Genomic DNA, 19,864 nt, shown 5'->3' with positions numbered 1-19,864 from the left:
CTTCCTCGTCGTCGTCGTCTTCGCCCGCCCCCCCCTCCACCTCCTCTTCCTCCACCTCATCGGGGTCTCCGTCGCCGATGTAGTAGCTGCTGTCGTCGTCGCCGATGAGGAACGCCGATGACGGCGGCGACGACGAGACTCCGTTGTGGAGTCTCCCGCCGTTGCCGCCCTTCGCCTCGCCGCCGGCGTCGTCGGCGTTGCCGCCGCGCGACTCCAGCCGGATGGAGCTAAAGAAGTCTCGGCGGCGCTCGGGGAACACCGCCCCCCCCACCTCCTCCCCCCCCTCCTCCTTCACGCAAACTCCTCCTCCGACGTCCTCCTCCTCCTGCTGCCGCCGCTCATCCTCCTCCTCGTCGTCGTCGTTTTCCCCGACGACGACGAGGAGGGAGCCGTTGGCCGCGCCGTAGCTACCGTCGCCGTAGCTACCGTCGCCGTCGTCGTGGCGATGGCGCGGCGGGGGTCGCAAGCGGCGACAGAAGCCGCGGCGACGGTTGAGCCGCGCCGACGCCGCGCCCGCCGGCAGCTCCCGCTCACCGACGCCGTCCGTCGCCGCGGCCGCCGCGGGCGACGGTCGCCGCTGCCCCCCCCCCCTGCGCCTTTGCTACCGGCGACGCCGCCCGCTCGTAGTAGAGGTGAGCGGCGTGCCGCGCGGTCACGTGGTCCTCCAGAGCGCTCGCATCGCGCGCCCAAAAGCCGCACTCGCCGCACCGCAGCGGCCCACCGCCACCACCACCGCCACCGCCGCCACCGCCGCCGCCCTCTTCATCATCGTCGTCGTCAACGTAGTCTAGAGCGACGTACTTGCCACCGGCGTTGACGTCCTCCTCCTGCCGGTCGTGCCGCCGGCGGTTGTTGTTGTCGTTGTTGTTGCCGTTGTTGTTATTGCTGTTGTTGTTGTGCGTGGTGGCCAGGTGGTCGCACACGATGCTGTAGTCGCCGCTGCGGTAGCCGCACACGCGGCAGCAGAACGCCGACGCGCCGCGGTCGTAGGAGACGCGCGGCGACAGAGACTCCTTCCCCGCCGCCGCCACCGGCCCTCCTCCTCCTCCTCCGCCGCGCCGGAACTTTCCGGCGACGCCGGGACGCTCCGGCCCCGGCGGCCGCCACCGCCGGGGGGGCGGCCGCCGCGCGCCGGCCGGCTCGGCGGCGCCGGCGGCGACGGAGCAGCAGCAGCGGCGGCAGCGGCACGGGCAGCGGGCGGCGGAGCCGGACGTCGAGGGGGGGCGGCCGCCGGCGCCGGCGGCCGCGAGGGCCGAGGAGCAGGCCGAGTGGACGAGGTGGCGCAGCACCAACTCGCACAGCGCGGCAAAGTCGCGCGGCGGGGCGGCCGAGGTCCCGCCGCCTCCCCCCCCCACCCCCTCGTCCTCCTCATCGTCGTCCTCCTCCTCGTCCTCCCCCGCGTCGTCATCGCCGTCGTCATCGTCGTCCTGCTGCTGCCGCCGCCGCCGCTCGTCGTCGTCGTCAACGTCGTCGCGGTTGAGACGCCGCGGAGAGGCCGGGCGGAGCGCGCTGGAGGGGGGGTGGCGGCCGGTGCGGCGGAGGTGGCGCGGAGCCGGAGGTACGGACAGGCGGCTGGGGAACGGGGACCGCTCTGTGGGGGGGGGGGGGGGCGGGGGGGGGGGTTAGAGGTCACCCTCGTCATCACCGCCATCACCATCGTCACCGCCAACTCCGTCAACACCGTCATCGTCATCGCCATCGTTGTTGTAGTTTTCCTCGCACTTTCTATTCATAGGTGGTGTTGTGTCGCCACTTCGGAAAGGATTAGCCAGAGATCAATTGATCTCTGATTTAATTTTTGGTCTGCGTTTTTGGCAACTGGGAAAACAGAAGACGTCTTCTGGCATTGCTTGGCACAAGGAGCAGCAGCAGTTTGGGTCGTTTGGGTCGATTCGATTTTGGTAATCGGCTAGCACGGAGCAGTATCCTGAAGGGCGGTGAGCCACATTATGAGACCTCCTTTGCCAGTAGCAAGATATAGTAATAGGTTTTTACTCTTTTATCTGGCAAGAAAACTGACACCTTTTGCTACAAGGAGTCATGTTTGCATTGACCACAATACCTGCGGTCAAAATGCAAACAAAAACACACAACTCTGATAATGTATGCACTGTCCTTGAAATTGATTGGTCCACACCCAAGACAGCTTTTCTTAGAGCCGTGTCTCACATGGTCTTGGACCAGATGACGCCAAAAGGCGCAGAACTCAAGGACAACGCACCATCGGAGTATTGAGAGCTCGAGGCGAGCCAGTTTTGTGCGAGTTGCCCGGGTCAGGGATTTTTCGTCGTCTGCTATGGGTGGGGGTCAACCCCCTAGCACGACATTGGGGGCTTGTAAGCATTCAGGCAGTGCATGGTGGCAGCAGTGTGCAAGTGGTTCAACATTGATGTGGCGGTGCTATTTGGTGGAAGAGCGTTCAAAGTAGATTGCATGTTGGCAGAGCTGAAGGAAAGCAAGGTGGATTTCCTTTTCGTAGCAGGTGCAGGGCAAAGGTCGCAAACGGGTTTTCTTTCCTTACCCGTACCCGGCCGCACCAGGGTCGCAAACGGCTACCCGTACCCGTACCCGGCCGGGTACGGGTAGCCGGGTATCGGGTAGGGTACGGGTATCGGGTACCCGGTTGCGACCTCTGGTGCAGGGGGGCTTTGACTAGCTTTGTGCAAGGATGCGTCGTCGAGTGGCATGAAGCCAGATATTGATCGGTGAGCAGCTTGCGGTGTCCTTGAATCGGAAGAACTTTGGTTTCTTGGTGGAGATGGTGAATCGGCGCCATGAGCTGGCATCCTGTAGCTAGGCGAAGTGCTGTGGTTTTGGGAGGTTTGGAGCTTTTGGTAACCTGTAGAGGAGAGGTTTGGACACCAAATGGGACTGGCATAGTTGATAATGGGACATCCAATGGCTTTGTAGGTTAGGAGTAAAGTCTCCTTTTGTTGACCCCAAGATGTGCCGGCTAAAACTCGTATTATGTTATAGCAATGGTCAGCTGTGGGCTCTCGTGATATTGTTTTTTCCCGAGACCAAGGTGCTCTGCAAACCTTCGGGCTACCATCAAAGGTTTGTTCATGAAGCCATCCAGATATATAAACAGACTTAACTTCAACCGAGAAGATGGATACAAGTTTAGCAATCATTGGAAGGATGTTATTAACCAGGTAAAACCTTCACTGCTTTATGGTATTGCCTTCATATCCGCATCTCCAGTTTCTTCAGCCTCCTAACCCCCCAGCTCCGCTCACTTCCCAGCCCCGGCATTGTGTTGTACTCGGTGTTGGAGCTTGAACTTCTCCACTCCCCCTACCCCACACCCCTACCCTCTGTATCTCTCCTCCCTGGCTCCTTCCCCCTCTCTTACTTCCATCGCCTCGTGTTACAAGCCCCCTCTTGCCCACTTCAGCGATTGTTTCTTGCTGTGGTTGTCCCACCTGGTGACGGGCGCTTGTGCTGCGCCCGAAACGTCGTGATTTAATTTATTTCATACCTACGTGACTTTACCGAAAGAACCAAAGAGTATGGATCCCTGCAGTCACGAAAACTTCAAATCTAGATTCGGCATGGACGTTTCTGCCGTGTTGAACGAAACTAAGCATGGTGTCAAAAGTTACACCTAGAATTTTGGGGGGTTTTTGCTAGTGGGAGGCGTTGATTGTTTATTACGACGTTGGGATGTAAGTTGGGCTGATTAGGATCAGGTGTGAAAATGGCGACTGTTGATTTGGATGTTGAGAGTTGAAGCGATCTATTGGCTAGGAAAGTGCTGAGCCGTTTTAGATAGGAGTTGATGGAGTTTTCCATGTTGGGTATATCTTGATTAGAAGTGTAAACTGTGATGTCGTCGGCATAGCTGACTACTTGTACTCCTTTTGGAGGAGTTGGCAGATCATGGAGGTGGGCGTTGAACAGCACTGGATATGTTATGGAACCTCGGGGTACTCCTGCATGAATGTTTCGTGAGGAGGATTGAATATCACGAGAGAGAGTCGGCGTGATTGGCGGGCCCTTGCGTAATTTGTAAGCCAGCGAACAAGGTCTGATGGTAGCGTAGAACCCTGGATGATGTTCTAGATTTGAATTCTAGATTTGAAGCTTTCGTGACTGCAAGGATTCATATTCTTAGGTTTTTTCGGTAAAGTCACGTAAGTAATACAAATTAAAATTAATAAAAGTAAAATAAAAATAAAATAAAAATTACGACGTTTCGGAGGGAACACAAGCCTCCGTCTTCAGGTGGAACCGTCACAGCACGATAGCTGTATCAAGTGAGAGAAATTCCAAGAAAACAGTCCTTGTATATATACTGGTTGAGGGTGGGATGTTGATGAGCGTGAGATGGTTAACGGTGTCGAATGCCTTTGTAAGGTCAAAGGAGGCGACGATGGTGCGAGATGGGGGGGGCTTTTCTTATTGAAACCGTTTGCAATTTTGGTGGTTAGGTTAAGAGCTGTCGTTGTTGAGTGTGTGGGGCAAAAGCCGTGTTGGTGAGATGATGGAGGTAAGTTGGTGGTGATGATTGGAAGGATGGGGGCCTCTAAAATCTTGATTGATGGGCAAAGTAGGGAACTCGGCCTGTAGGACGTTGCTTGATTGAGGTCTTTGCGGGGTTTTGGAAGTGGGGTGACTGTCGATGATTTCCAGACGGCCGGAATGATGTTGCACCGTAGTGAGGCGTTAATGGTGCAGGCGAGAAACTCGATGCCAAGGGGGCCAAGATGTTTGAGATGGGGCAAAGCTATGCCATCCGCGCCAAATGTGGAATCACTTTTGGCTTTATCGATAGCTGGTTTCACACTCTTCAAGGCTAAATTGGAGGGGTGCCGTTTAGAGGTAGTTCCTTGATTTGACGGATTTCTTGAAGGGGCGGATTTATTGGGAGAGTGTGGGACGGCTGATGAGAAAAGTTTGTTGAAGTGGTTGGCGATGTTATTGTTGTTGTAGTGCCATAAGAGGGGAGGGGCTGCTGGGGGCTCTGGGACCATAGACAGATAAGCCCTTGGCGCCAGGCACTAGGATCCCAGGCACCCCAGACAGTTAAGCCCCTTGGCGCCACCAACAGGGGGAGGGCTGTGTGTGCTCTGTGGGATATCTGGGGGCGCACACAACCCCACCCCTCGTTGGGGACGAGGCATAAAAGGGCAGCTCCCTGGCCGATCGGGGCCAGTTGCAGCTCAAGACCCAAGACCCGCCAGCCAGCCAGCTTAGGACCCTGGATCCCCTCGTCCCGCTTGTCCTTGTAAGGGCCGGGACGCTGTGCGGGCCAGTGGTGGGACTCTGGGACTCCCGGCTCTACGTCCTTGTAAGGGCGAGTTCCGAGGAAGCCAGTGTCCAGACCCGCACCTTGGCTGGGTCGGGTCAGGTAGCCTCCCCTAGGGTAGTTGTAGCCGGAGGACCCCAGAGCGTAGCCAGAGTAGTGTATCTAGGCTGTGTTCCTAGGCTGTGTACCTAGGCTGTGTACCTAGGCTGTGTACCTAGGCTGTGTACCTAGGCTGTGTACCTAGGCTGTGTCGCTAGGCTGTGTCGCTAGGCTGTGTCGCTAGGCTGTGTCGCTAGGCTGTGTACCTAGGCTGTGTACCTAGGCTGTGTACCTAGGCTGTGTACCTAGGCTGTGTACCTAGGCTGTGTACCCAGGCTGTGTACCTAGGCTGTGTCGCTAGGCTGTGTACCTAGGCTGTGTTCCTAGGCTGTGTACCTAGGCTGTGTACCTAGGCTGTGTGTCTAGGCTGTGTACCTAGGCTGTGTGTCTAGGCTGTGTACCTAGGCTGTGTCGCTAGGCTGTGTACCTAGGCTGTGTTCCTAGGCTGTGTACCTAGGCTGTGTACCTAGGCTGTGTACCTAGGCTGTGTACCTAGGCTGTGTACCTAGGCTGTGTACCTAGGCTGTGTTCCTAGGCTGTGTACCTAGGCTGTGTCGCTAGGCTGTGTACCTAGGCTGTGTTCCTAGGCTGTGTACCTAGGCTGTGTACCTAGGCTGTGTACCTAGGCTGTGTGTCTAGGCTGTGTCGCTAGGCTGTAACAGAGTATCAGGACTGTTGGAGTGTTGTATTGTAATAAAGAAGTTACCTCTACAAGTGTCTCCGGAACCTATTACATTGTTTATGATGGATTTTTTTTTCGATTTAAAGCTTTCGTGACTGCAGGGACTCCTCTTCTTGGTTCTTTCGACAGCGTCTTTCCGACAGCCCTGTTCTTCACCTGAGGACGGCTGCTTGCGTTGTGGACGAAACGTCGTGAGAATTGTATTTTATTATGTTTCATTTTTATTATTTTATTATTTCCTTTCTACGTGACTATGATGGATTTGTTGTTGAAATTGATTGCACAATTGGGTGGCAGTTTGGAGTGTCCGTCTAAGGCTTTGATGGTCTTCCAAAGTTTTGACGAGTTTTGGCGATGGTCAAAAGATTCAACAAACTCGTGCCAGCGTTCTGTTTTGGCTTGATTGATTTGCTTTGTGATTTCGATATTGAATGCTGGGGTTTGTGGCGATGTAGGATTTTTAGTCTTTAGAGCATTTCGTTGGTTTATTAGCGTTGAGGCTTCTTTAGGGAGGCGGGGAAGGTGTTGCTTGTAGCACCCCGCGGGATGGTGTGCTTGGTGGTAGTTGCCGTGATGTTTCTGAAAATCTTTTCAGAGTTATGTGCGGATGTGTGGATATGGTTGATGTTGTCGGTGAATAACACTGGTCAACACACTTTTTCTGGCATAAGGTATTGCAACGGTTTGTAAGGTAATTTTGGGGTGCTGATTCCAAATCTGGCATCAGTTTTTGTCTAACACATCATATCAAATATTGCATTTTCAATAAAAACTGCACAAGAAATATATTAAATAAATGTGGATATCTGCATAAAATGATATTATAAACACACTATCCTACAAATACAGCACCATATTTTAACACTAAAGCAGTCACTGACTCGCAACAACTTGCAATCATGAGTGACGGAGTTTATTTCGGGTAAAATCAATTAAAATGGGGTATGCCGATAGCATAAAAATGAGATGTGATAGAGCAAATCTGAGATCAGATTTGGAATCAGCACCCTGAAATTAGTCTAAAACAGCTGCAAAAGTCCAGGCCAGAAAAAAATGTTATTTTTTTGTTGACCAGTGTAATACATTGGCATTGTCCTTGGAACTGATTGGTCCACACCAGAGACAGCTTTCTTTTGAGCATCCTCTTGTCTAACACCGTTTTGAGACAAGGCTCAAAAGAAAGCCGTCTTTGCAGTGGACAAATCAGTTTCAAAGGCAATGCATCATATTATCAGAGTACCTTTTTTGTTGTTGCATTCTGACCACAAGTACTGTGGTAAATGCAGACATGATTCCTCGTCAAAGGTTTCAGTTCGGTGTTTTACCATCTTGACCCCTCCTCTTTGGTTCTTTCTTCCACGTAGAAAGATTCTGAAGTAAAAAGCGGCCAGTTGGCTTTTTTCAAGTTGTAACACAAGCGGTTTTTAGGAGTTCGTGAAGGCTTGGCAGCATTGAGAGTCAACACAATTGTTCGGTCGGTCGGATCCGAGTGCCGTAAACACTCGTCCGTCGATTGGTTAGGGAGGTTTGCCGACGCTATTGAGATATCTGGTGAGGACGAAGGGCCAGGTGACGGAATTCTGTATTTGTAGGTTTTTCCGGTAAAGTCACGTAGGTAAAAAAATTAAAATTAATAAAAGTTAAATAAAAGTTAAATAAAAATCACGACGTTTCGGAGGCAACACAAGCTTCCGTCTTCAGGTGGAACCGTCACAGCACGATTGCCGTATCAAGTAAGAGAAATTCCAATAAAACAGTCCTTGTATATATACTGGTCGAGGGTGGGAGGAGCCAAGGTAGGCCCTGGATATTACTTTATTTTATTTTTTATAATATCCAGGGCCTACCTTGGCTCCTCCCACCCTCAACCAGTATATATACAAGGACTGTTTTCTTGGAATTTCTCTTTACTTGATACAGCAATCGTGCTGTGACGGTTCCGCCTGAAGACGGAAGCTTGTGTTACCTCCGAAACGTCGTGATTTTTTTTTACTTTTATTTAACTTTTATTAATTTTATTTTTTACCCACGTGACTTTACCGAAAAAACCTAAGAATACGAATCCTTGCGGTCACGAAAGCTTCGAATCTAGAACGTAACTCTGTTTTGCATCTTTTCATCGAGTACCCCATAAGGGGGGGGCAGACGTTCAAGATATCGGCAACGTGGTTGCCACGTGCATCCGAAAGGGTCGGGATGGAACCCACGACCTCCCGCTTACCCGGCGAGGCGACCGACCGAGCGCGCGGGGAGGGGGCGGTTGTTGCGGACGGCTCACCCTCACCTCCACGGACGCCGCACACGGTTGGAGGTCGAGGCGGTGGTGGTGGCGGTGGTGGCGGTGGTGGGGAGGAGGGGGAGGCGGGCGCGGTGGGGAAACGTTGGGCGGAGACATCGCCCACCTCGCCTCCACCTCCGCCCCTCCTCTTCCTCCTCCCCCCCTCCTCCACCTCCTCCACCTCCTCCACCTCCTCCTCCACCACCGCCTCGTCGTCGTCGTCGTCCTCATCGTGGCCGCCGTCGTTGTCATCCCGCCACTCCCCGTCCACGCACGCGGCAAGCTCTGGTGGTGGTGGTGGTGGGTAGGGTGGGGTGGGTGAGTGGGGTGGGTAGGGTGGGTTTGGGTGAGTAGTGTGAGTGGGTGGGTTTGGGTGGGTAGGGTGGGTAGGGTGGGTGGGGTGGGTGGAGTGGGGTGGGTGAGTGAGTGAGTGGGGTGGGGTGGGGTGAGGTGGGTGGGGTGGTTAGGGTGGGTGATGTGGGTGGGTAGTGTGAGTGGGTGGGTTGAGGTGGGTAGGTTGGGGTGGGTGATGTGGGTGGGTAGGGTGGGTGGGTAGGGTGGGTGGGTAGGTTGGGTGGGTAGGTTGGGTGGGTGGGGTGGGTGGGTGGGGTGGGTTGGGTGGGGTGGGGGGGTGGGTTGCGGGGATACAGGGGACACGGAGACACAAGGAGACACGGGGACACAAGGAATAACAACACGGAGACACGGGGACATTTAGACCTATACCCAGTGGCCCTTCGACTCCCCTGAGCTGCTGCTGCTGTTCGCTGGATCTACCCAAGCTGCATCTTGACTCAAGCCCAGTCCATCTCATCTCTTGATTAGCTCGGCAGCGTTAACAGCCATGCGACTGTCCTACCACCACACAGGGCCGGTTGAAGCTAGTGAGGGGCCTTGCTAGCGTATGATGTTATAAAGGGGCCCAAAATAAAATCGTAAAACGCATAAATGTTTACCTTGCACAGTGAATTAATTGTATTCTTTCATTTGCTATACAGCCCACGGAACACGACAAACCGCTGACCTCAAACACCCGGTCGTTCGTAAAAGTCCAAGGACGGTATCGTAGTATAGTACTATAGTAATAGAGCAAGTGCAGAATCACCGAAACCGGAATTGATAGCTTGAAAGCGCTTAGCGCGGGGGCACCTTTAAAGTGCAGCAAATGCAGCTACTTGTGCTGCTAGGAGAACACGGCAATGCACCAACACTTGCCCTGTCTTGGCCTGGGACAGATGTCGCAAACGGGTTTTGATTCCTTACCCGTACCCGTACCCGTGACTCACAGCCTACCCGTACCCGTACCCGTGACTCACAGCCTACCCGTACCCATACCCGTGACTCACGGCCTACCCGTACCCGTGACTCACAGCCTACCCGTACCCATACCCGTGACTCACAGCCTACCTGTACCCATACCCGGCCACACCAGGGTCGCAAACAGGTACCCGTACCCTACCCGGAATGAGTGACAAACGGTGACTCACCAGTGACTCACGGCCTACCCGTACCCATACCCGGCCGCACCAGGGTCGCAAACGGGTACCCGTACCCGGCCAGGTACGGGTAGCCGTTCCCTACCCCGTACCCTACTCGGAATGAGTGACAAACGGTGACTCACCAGAGACTCACGGCCTACCCGTACCCATACCCGGCCGCACCAGGGTCGCAAACGGGTACCCGTACCCGGCCAGGTACGGGTAGCCGTTCCCTACCCCGTACCCTACCCGGAATGAGTGACAAACGGTGACTCACCAGAGACTCACGGCCTACCCGTACCCATACCCGGCCGCACCAGGGTCGCAAACGGGTACCCGTACCCTACCCGGAATGAGTGACAAACGGTGACTCACCAGAGACTCACGGCCTACCCGTACCCATACCCGGCCGCACCAGGGTCGCAAACGGGTACCCGTACCCTACCCGGAATGAGTGACAAACGGTGACTCACCAGAGACTCACGGCCTACCCGTACCCATACCCGGCCGCACCAGGGTCGCAAACGGGTACCCGTACCCGGCCAGGTACGGGTAGCCGTTCCCTACCCCGTACCCTACCCGGAATGAGTGACAAACGGTGACTCACCAGAGACTCACGGCCTACCCGTACCCATACCCGGCCGCACCAGGGTCGCAAACGGGTACCCGTACCCTACCCGGAATGAGTGACAAACGGTGACTCACCAGAGACTCACGGCCTACCCGTACCCATACCCGGCCGCACCAGGGTCGCAAACGGGTACCCGTACCCTACCCGGAATGAGTGACAAACGGTGACTCACCAGAGACTCACGGCCTACCCGTACCCGTACCCGGCCGCACCACGGTGTAGTTACAACCCGCCACCACCCGACACAGCCAACTAGTAAGGGTTGTCACGTAAACAGAACGTAGCCAATTCGTCACTAGTACAGCACTATTGTGTAGTGTATAGTAGTGTAGTGTGTAGTGTATAGTAGTGTAGTGTTGTGTGTAGTGTATAGTGTAGTGTGTAGTGTTGTGTGTATAGTGTAGTGTATAGTAGTGTAGTGTATAGTAGTGTAATGTATAGTAGTGTAGTGTATAGTGTAGTGTCTAGTGCAGTGTATAGTGTAATATATAGCGAAGTGTGTAGTGTATTGTGTAGTGTATAGTGCAGTGTATAGTGTGGTGTATAGTGTGGTGTATAGTGTAGTGTATAGTGTAGTGTATAGTGTAGTGTATAGTGTAGTGTATAGTGTAGTGTATAGCATAGTATATAGTGTAGTATACTAGTACAGCACTAGTGTATAGTGTAGTGTATAGTGTAGTGTGTAGTGTATAGTGTATAGTGTAGTATATAGTGAAGTGTGTAGTGAAGTGTGTAGTGTAGTGTATAGTGTAGTGTATAGTGTAGTATATAGTGAAGTGTGCAGTGTATAGTGTCGTGTATAGTGTAGTGTATAGTGTAGTGTATAGTGAAGTGTGTAGTGTATAGTGTAGTGTATAGTGTAGTATATAGTGAAGTGTGTAGTGTATAGTGTAGTGTATAGTGTAGTATATAGTGAAGTGTGTAGTGTATAGTGTAGTGTATAGTGTAGTATATAGTGTAGTATATAGTGAAGTGTGTAGTGTATAATGTAGTGTATAGTGTAGTGCACTAGTACAGCAACACCGGTGTGTTGGAGAGCCAAGCCACAACATTTACAATCTGAGTAACGACGTTTTGCCCGTAACTACAACCAGCTTCATCAGGCGACAGCCAGAATTGTCGGGGACACCCAGACACGGGGACAACGAGACAATGAGACACGGAGGCACAGGGACACGGGGGACGAGACACGGGGGACGAGACACGGGGACGAGACACGGGGACGAGACACGGGGACGAGACACGGGGGGGGGACAATGGAGACACGGGGGGGGATACGGAGACACGGGGGGGGATACGGAGACACGGGGGGGACAATGGAGACACGGGGGGGACAATGGAGACACGGGGGGGACAATGGAGACACGGGGGGGATACGGAGACACGAGGTACGCGGGGACACGGGGGACAAAGAGACACGGGGGATATGGAGACACGGGGACACCGAGACACGGGTGGGATACGGGGACACCGAGACACGGGGGACAAAGAGACACGGGGGATACGGAGACACGGGGGGGGGGGGGGGGGGACACGGGGGACACGGGGGGGATACAGAGACACAAGGTACGCGGGGACACGGGGGACAATGGAGACACGGGGGGGATACGGAGACACGGGGGGGACAATGGAGACACGGGGGGGACAATGGAGACACGGGGGGATACGGAGACACGGGGGGGACAATGGAGACACGGGGGGGACAATGGAGACACGGGGGGGACAACGGAGACACGAGGTACGCGGGGGCACGGGGGACAAAGAGACACGGGGGATATGGAGACACGGGGACACCGAGACACGGGGACACCGAGACACGGGGACAAAGAGACACGGGGGGATACGGAGACATGGGGTCAGGGGAACATGGGGACATGGAGACACGGAGACAAGAAGGAGATACGGGGTCACAGGAATATGGAGACACAGGGGGATACGGAGACAATGGGATGAGACACGGGGGACACGGAGCCAAGGAGACACGGGGACATGAAGACAAAGGGACATGGGGATGAGACACAAGGGGAACACATGGACAAGACCCAGGGACCACGAGACATGGGGGACACGGGGACATGGAGACAGGGAGACAAGGAGACACGGGGGACAGAGTGATAGAGAGACACGGAGACACGGGGACTGAGAGACAGAGAGACAAGGAGACACGGGGATATGGAGACAGGGAGACAAGGAGACACGGGGATATGGAGACAGGGACGAGACACGGGGGACAGAGTGATAGCGAGACATGGAGACACGGAGCCGTGGGAACTGAGAGACAGGGAGACAGAGACACACAGACACTGAGACACTGAGTCAGGCCGAGACAGGGACACGGTGATAGAAAGACATGGAGACACGGGGACACGGAGACACGGGGACTGAGAGACAGAGAGACACAGAGAGACACAGAGACACAGATAGACTCTGAGAGACAAAGACACACAGAGAGACACGGAGACACAGAGACAGAGAGACAAACAGAGACACACAGACACTGAGACACTGAGACAGGCCGAGACAGGGACACGGTGATAGAAAGACACGGAGACACGGGGACACGGAGACACGGGGACTGAGAGACAGCGAGACAGAGACACACAGACACTGAGACACTGAGACAGGCCGAGACAGAGACACGGTGATAGAGAGACACGGGGACACGGGGACTGAGAGACAGAGAAACACAGAGAGAGACACAGATAGACTCTGAGAGACAAAGACACACAGAGAGACAAACAGAGACACACAGACACTGAGACACTGAGACAGGTCGAGACAGGGACACGTCCGAGACAGAAAGATGCAGGGTGTGGAGATACAAAAGCGGACGGGGTGTTGTCTGTGGCGTCTCTCTGTCTGTGTCTCTCTCTGTCTCTCTGTCTCTCTCTGTCTCTGTGTCTCTCTGTCTCTGTGTCTCTCTGTCTCTGTGTCTCTCTGTCTCTCTGTCTCTGTGTCTCTCTCTGTCTCTCTGTGTCTCTGTGTCTCTCTGTCTCTGTGTCTCTCTCTGTGTCTCTCTGTCTCTGTCTCCCCGCGGCCGGTCCATGGCTGCCTGGGGCCTTCACTGACAATGATAACGGAGACACACGGAGACACACGGAGAGACACGGGGACACAGAGAGACACAGAGAGACACGGGGGGGGGGAGAAAAAGAGAAACACTAAGACAGAGAAACACTGAGATACAGAGAGACACACAGAGACACAGAGACAGAGAGACACAGAGAGAGACACAGATAGACTCTGAGAGACAAAGACACACAGAGAGACACGGAGACAGAGAGACACACAGAGAGGCACAGAGACACACGGAGACACAGAGACAGACACACGGAGACACGGAGACACAGAGACAGACACACGGAGACACAGAGACAGACACACGGAGACACAGAGAGACACTGAGACACACAGAGACACACAGAGACACACAGAAACACTGAGACACACTGAGACACTGAGACACACTGAGAGAAACACACAGAGACACACAGAGGGACAGACACACACTGAGAGAGAGACAAAGAGAGACACACACAGAGAGACAGACACACAAAGAGACACAGAGACACTGAGACAGAGAGACACACAGAGACACTGAGATAGACACACAGAGACACACACACAGAGAAAGACGAGACTGAGACACAGAGACACACACAGAGAGACACACAGACAGAGAGACACTGAGAGACACACACTGAGAGACACACAGAGACACACACAGAGACACTGAGACACATACACAGAGACACACACAGAGCCACACACAGACACAGAGACACACAGACAGAGAGACACTGAGAGACACACACTGAGAGACACACAGAGACACACACAGACACAGAGACACATACACAGAGACACACACAGACACAGAGACACACACAGAGCCACACACAGAGACACGCAGAGACACACAGAGACACACACAGACACACACAGAGAGACACACAGAGACACACAGACAGAGAGACACTGAGAGACACACACTGAGAGACACACAGAGACACACACAGACACAGAGACACATACACAGACACACACACAGAGACACACACAGACACAGAGACACATACACAAGAGACACACACAGAGACACACACAGACACAGAGACACATACACAGAGCCACACACAGACACACACACACACAGAGACACACACAGAGACACAGAGACACTGAGACGCTGACGAGGAGAGACAAAGGCGGCCCCTGTGGCCTCCCTCAGCCCGCGGCCGCCATGACCGCTTGGGCCTTCACTGACAATGAGAAGCGAGACACACGGAGACACGGGGAGACGCAGAGACACGCGGAGAGGGGGTGGTGGAGACAGGCGAGGGAGACAGAGAGAGACAAAGGGGGCCGGGACATCCCGCTGGAGACACGGGGACACGCAGAGAGAGACACGGGGACACACCTGAGATGCGCTGAGGCCTGTCGCTCTTTCGACGCCGCTTCACGCGAGACGCCATGGCGGAGGCCCTCTCTGCTCGCTGGCTCCTCCCACTCTCCTCTCTAGCTCCTCCCACTCTTCTTTCTAGCTCCTCCCACTCTCCTCTCTAGCTCCTCCCACTCTTCTTTATAGCTCCTCCCACTCTTCTTTCTAGCTCCTCCCACTCTCCTCTCTAGCTCCTCCCACTCTTCTTTATAGCTCCTCCCACTCTTCTTTCTAGCTCCTCCCACTCTTCTCTCTAGCTCCTCCCACTCTTCTTTCTAGCTCCTCCCACTCTTCTCTCTAGCTCCTCCCACTCTTCTCTCTAGCTCCTCCCACTCCTCTCTAGCTCCTCCCACTCCTATCTAGCTCCTCCCACTCTTTTCTAGCTCCTCCCACTCTTTTCAAGCTCCTCCCACTCTTCTCTCTAGCTCCTCCCACTCTCCTCTAGCTCCTCCCACTCCCCTCTAGCTCCTCCCACTCGCACAAGCACCTCCCCCTCGCTCCCCTCTAGCTCCTCCCACTCCTCTCTAGCTCCTCCCGTTCCTCTCTAGCTCCTCCCACTCCTCTCTAGCTCCTCCCACTCCTCTCTAGCTCCTCCCACTCCTCTCTAGCTCCTCCCACTCCTCTCTAGCTCCTCCCACTCCTCTCTAGCTCCTCCCACTCCTCTCTAGCTCCTCCCACTCCTCTCTAGCTCCTCCCACTCCCCTCTAGCTCCTCCCACTCCCCTCTAGCTCCTCCCACTCCTCTCTAGCTCCTCCCACTCTCCTCTCTAGCTCCTCCCACTCCTCTCTAGCTCCTCCCACTCCTCTCTAGCTCCTCCCACTCCTCTTTAGCTCCTCCCACTCATATTTAGCTCCTCCCACTCCTCTCTAGCTCCTCCCACTCCTCTCTAGCTCCTCCCGCTCCTCTCTAGCTCCTCCCACTCCTCTCTAGCTCCTCCCGTTCCTCTCTAGCTCCTCCCACTCCTCTCTAGCTCCTCCCACTCCTCTCTAGCTCCTCCCACTCCTCTCTAGCTCCTCCCACTCCTCTCTAGCTCCTCCCACTCCTCTCTAGCTCCTCCCACTCCTCTCTAGCTCCTCCCACTCCTCTCTAGCTACTCCCACTCATCTCTAGCTCCTCCCACTCCTCTCTAGCTCCTCCCACTCCTCTCTAGCTCCTCCCACTCCTCTCTAGCTCCTCCCACTCCTCTCTAGCTCCTCCCACTCCTCTCTAGCTCCTCCCCCTCCTCTCTAGCTCCTCCCACTCCTCTCTAGCTCCTCCCACTCCTCTCTAGCTCCTCCCACTCATCTTTAGCCCCTCCCACTCTTTTCTAGCTCCTCCCACTCCCCTCTAGCTCCTCCCCCTCCTCTCACCCCCCCTAGACCCCCCTCTGGACCCCCCCCCCTGGACCCTTCCCCCCACCCCCCTGTCCGTGGCAAAGGTCAAAGCCGGTGTCTTAGTCGGACCACAGGTAACGAAGATGCCGGAGTGCAGTGAGTTCCCCAAGAAGCTCACGAGCAAGGAGAGAGCGGCTTGGGACAATCATAACATTCTCACGACGTTTCGGCCACAATGCAAGCAGCCGTCGTAAGCATTTTATTTTATTATTTTATTATTTCCCTTCTCCGTGATGACTTTACCGAAAGAACCAAGAATATGAATCCCTGCAGTCACGAAAGCTTCAAATCGATAAATCACTGTCCTGGTCACAAAAGCAAAGTTTTTAGTAAACAAGAGCCATTTTCTGTACCTTTTGAAGCATAAACAATCCGAAAAAACACTTCCTACCCAGGAACAAAAATCGTGCTACATAGTGAACAATTACACTGGTCAACAAAAAAAATTAAATTTTTTTCTGGCCTGGACTTTTGCAGCTGTTGTAGACTAATTTCAGGGTGCCGATTCCAAATCTGATCTCAGATTTGCTCTATCACATCTCATTTTTATGCTATCGGCATACCCCATTTTCATTGATTTTACCCGAAATTAACTCTGTCACTTATGATTGCAAGTTGTTGCGAGTCAGTGACTGCTTTAGTGTTAAAATATGGTGCTGTATTTGCAGGATAGTGTGTTTATAATATCATTTTATGTAGATATCCACATTTATTTAATATTTTTCTTCCGCAGTTTTATTGAAAATGCAATATTTGATATCTCAATAACCTGATGTGTTAGACAAAAAGACTCAACACTGCACCATAGACTCAACACTGCACCATAGACTCAACACTGCACCATAGACTCAACACTGCACCATAGACTCAACACTGCACCATAGACTCAACACTGCCCATAGACTCAACACTGCACCATAGACTCAACACTGCACCATAGACTCAACACTGCACCATAGACTCAACACTGCACCATAGACTCAACACTGCACCATAGACTCAACACTGCCCATAGACTCAACACTGCCCATAGACTCAACACTGCACCATAGACTCAACACTGCACCATAGACTCAACACTGCACCATAGACTCAACACTGCACCATAGACTCAACACTGCACCATAGACTCATCACTGCCCATAGACTCAGCGCTGCCCATAGACTCAACACTGCACCATAGACTCAACACTGCACCATAGACTCAACACTGCACCATAGACTCAACACTGCACCATAGACTCAACACTGCCCATAAACTCAGCGCTGCCCATAGACTCAACACTGCACCATAGACTCATCACTGCCCATAGACTCAACACTGCACCATAGCCTCAACACTGCACCATAGACTCAGCACTGCCCATAGACTCAACACTGCATCATAGACTCAACACTGCACCATAGACTCATCACTGCCCATAGACTCAACACTGCCCATAGACTCAACACTGCACCATAGACTCAACACTGCACCAGACTCAGCACTGCACCACAGACTCAACACTGCCCATAGATTCAACACTGCACCATAGACTCAACACTGCCCATAGACTCAACACTGCCCATAGACTCAACACTGCACCATAGACTCATCACTGCACCATAGACTCAACACTGCACCATAGACTCAACACTGCACCATAGACTCAACACTGCCCATAGACTCAACACTGCCCATAGACTCAACACTGCACCATAGACTCAACACTGCTCATAGACTCAACACTGCACCATAGACTCAACACTGCACCATAGACTCAACACTGCACCATAGACTCAACACTGCACCATAGACTCAACACTGCCCATAGACTCAACACTGCCCATAGACTCAACACTGCACCATAGACTCAACACTGCCCATAGACTCAACACTGCACCATAGACTCAACACTGCCCATAGACTCAACACTCCACCATAGACTCAACACTGCACCAACGACTCAACACTGCACCATAGACTCAACACTGCACCATAGACTCAACACTGCACCATAGACTCAACACTGCCCATAGACTCAACACTGCCCATAGACTCAACACTTCACCATAGACTCAACACTGCCCATAGACTCAACACTGCACCATAGACTCAACACCGCCCATAGACTCAACACTCCACCATAGACTCAACACTGCACCAAAGACTCAACACTGCACCATAGACTCAACACTGCACCATAGACTCAACACTGCCCATAGACGCAACACTGCCCATAGACTCAACACTGCACCATAGACTCAACACTGCACCAAAGACTCAACACTGCACCATAGACTCAACACTGCACCATAGACTCAACACTGCCCATAGACTCAACACTGCCCATAGACTCAACACTGCCCATAGACTCAACACTGCCCATAGACGCAACACTGCCCATAGACTCAACACTGCACCATAGACTCAACACTGCACCAAAGACTCAACACTCCACCATAGACTCAACACTGCACCAAAGACTCAACACTGCACCATAGACTCAACACTGCACCATAGACTCAACACTGCCCATAGACTCAACACTGCCCATAGACTCAACACTGCTCATAGACTCAACACTGCACCATAGACTCAACACTGCACCATAGACTCAACACTGCCCATAGACTCAACACTGCCCATAGACTCAACACTGCACCATAGACTCAACACTGCCCATAGACTCAACACTGCACCATAGACTCAACACTGCCCATAGACTCAACACTCCACCATAGACTCAACACTGCACCAACGACTCAACACTGCACCATAGACTCAACACTGCACCATAGACTCAACACTGCACCATAGACTCAACACTGCCCATAGACTCAACACTGCACCATAGACTCAACACTGCCCATAGACTCAACACTCCACCATAGACTCAACACTGCACCAACGACTCAACACTGCACCATAGACTCAACACTGCACCATAGACTCAACACTGCCCATAGACTCAACACTGCCCATAGACTCAACACTGCACCATAGACTCAACACTGCCCATAGACTCAACACTGCACCATAGACTCAACACTGCCCATAGACTCAACACTCCACCATAGACTCAACACTGCACCAAAGACTCAACACTGCACCATAGACTCAACACTGCACCATAGACTCAACACTGCCCATAGACGCAACACTGCACATAGACTCAACACTGCACCATAGACTCAACACTGCACCAAAGACTCAACACTGCACCATAGACTCAACACTGCACCATAGACTCAACACTGCCCATAGACTCAACACTGCCCATAGACTCAACACTGCCCATAGACTCAACACTGCCCATAGACGCAACACTGCCCATAGACTCAACACTGCACCATAGACTCAACACTGCACCAAAGACTCAACACTCCACCATAGACTCAACACTGCACCAAAGACTCAACACTGCACCATAGACTCAACACTGCACCATAGACTCAACACTGCCCATAGACTCAACACTGCCCATAGACTCAACACTGCTCATAGACTCAACACTGCACCATAGACTCAACACTGCACCATAGACTCAACACTGCACCATAGACTCAACACTGCACCATAGACTCAACACTGCCCATAGACTCAACACTGCCCATAGACTCAACACTGCACCATAGACTCAACACTGCC

At 53.2% G+C, this 19,864-nt stretch overlaps 1 protein-coding gene across 1 annotated transcript; it reads right to left on the bottom strand.

Moving 5' to 3' along the window:
• Positions 1-306: 306 nt before the first annotated feature.
• LOC144952120 (uncharacterized) lies at positions 307-14,923 on the bottom strand. Its single transcript, XM_078882524.1, has 3 exons — positions 14,840-14,923; positions 8,317-8,595; positions 307-1,591 (listed from the first exon to the last, which is right to left on the bottom strand). The coding sequence occupies exons 1-3, from the start codon at positions 14,892-14,894 to the stop codon at positions 531-533; spliced, it is 1,395 nt and encodes a 464-aa protein (XP_078738650.1). The 5' UTR covers positions 14,895-14,923; the 3' UTR covers positions 307-530.
• Positions 14,924-19,864: the final 4,941 nt, after the last annotated feature.

The sequence above is a fragment of the Lampetra fluviatilis genome, chromosome 66 (genome assembly GCF_964198595.1).
Source record: "Lampetra fluviatilis chromosome 66, kcLamFluv1.1, whole genome shotgun sequence".
NCBI lineage: Eukaryota > Metazoa > Chordata > Hyperoartia > Petromyzontiformes > Petromyzontidae > Lampetra > Lampetra fluviatilis.
This window is presented reverse-complemented; position numbering and strand designations above follow the sequence as displayed.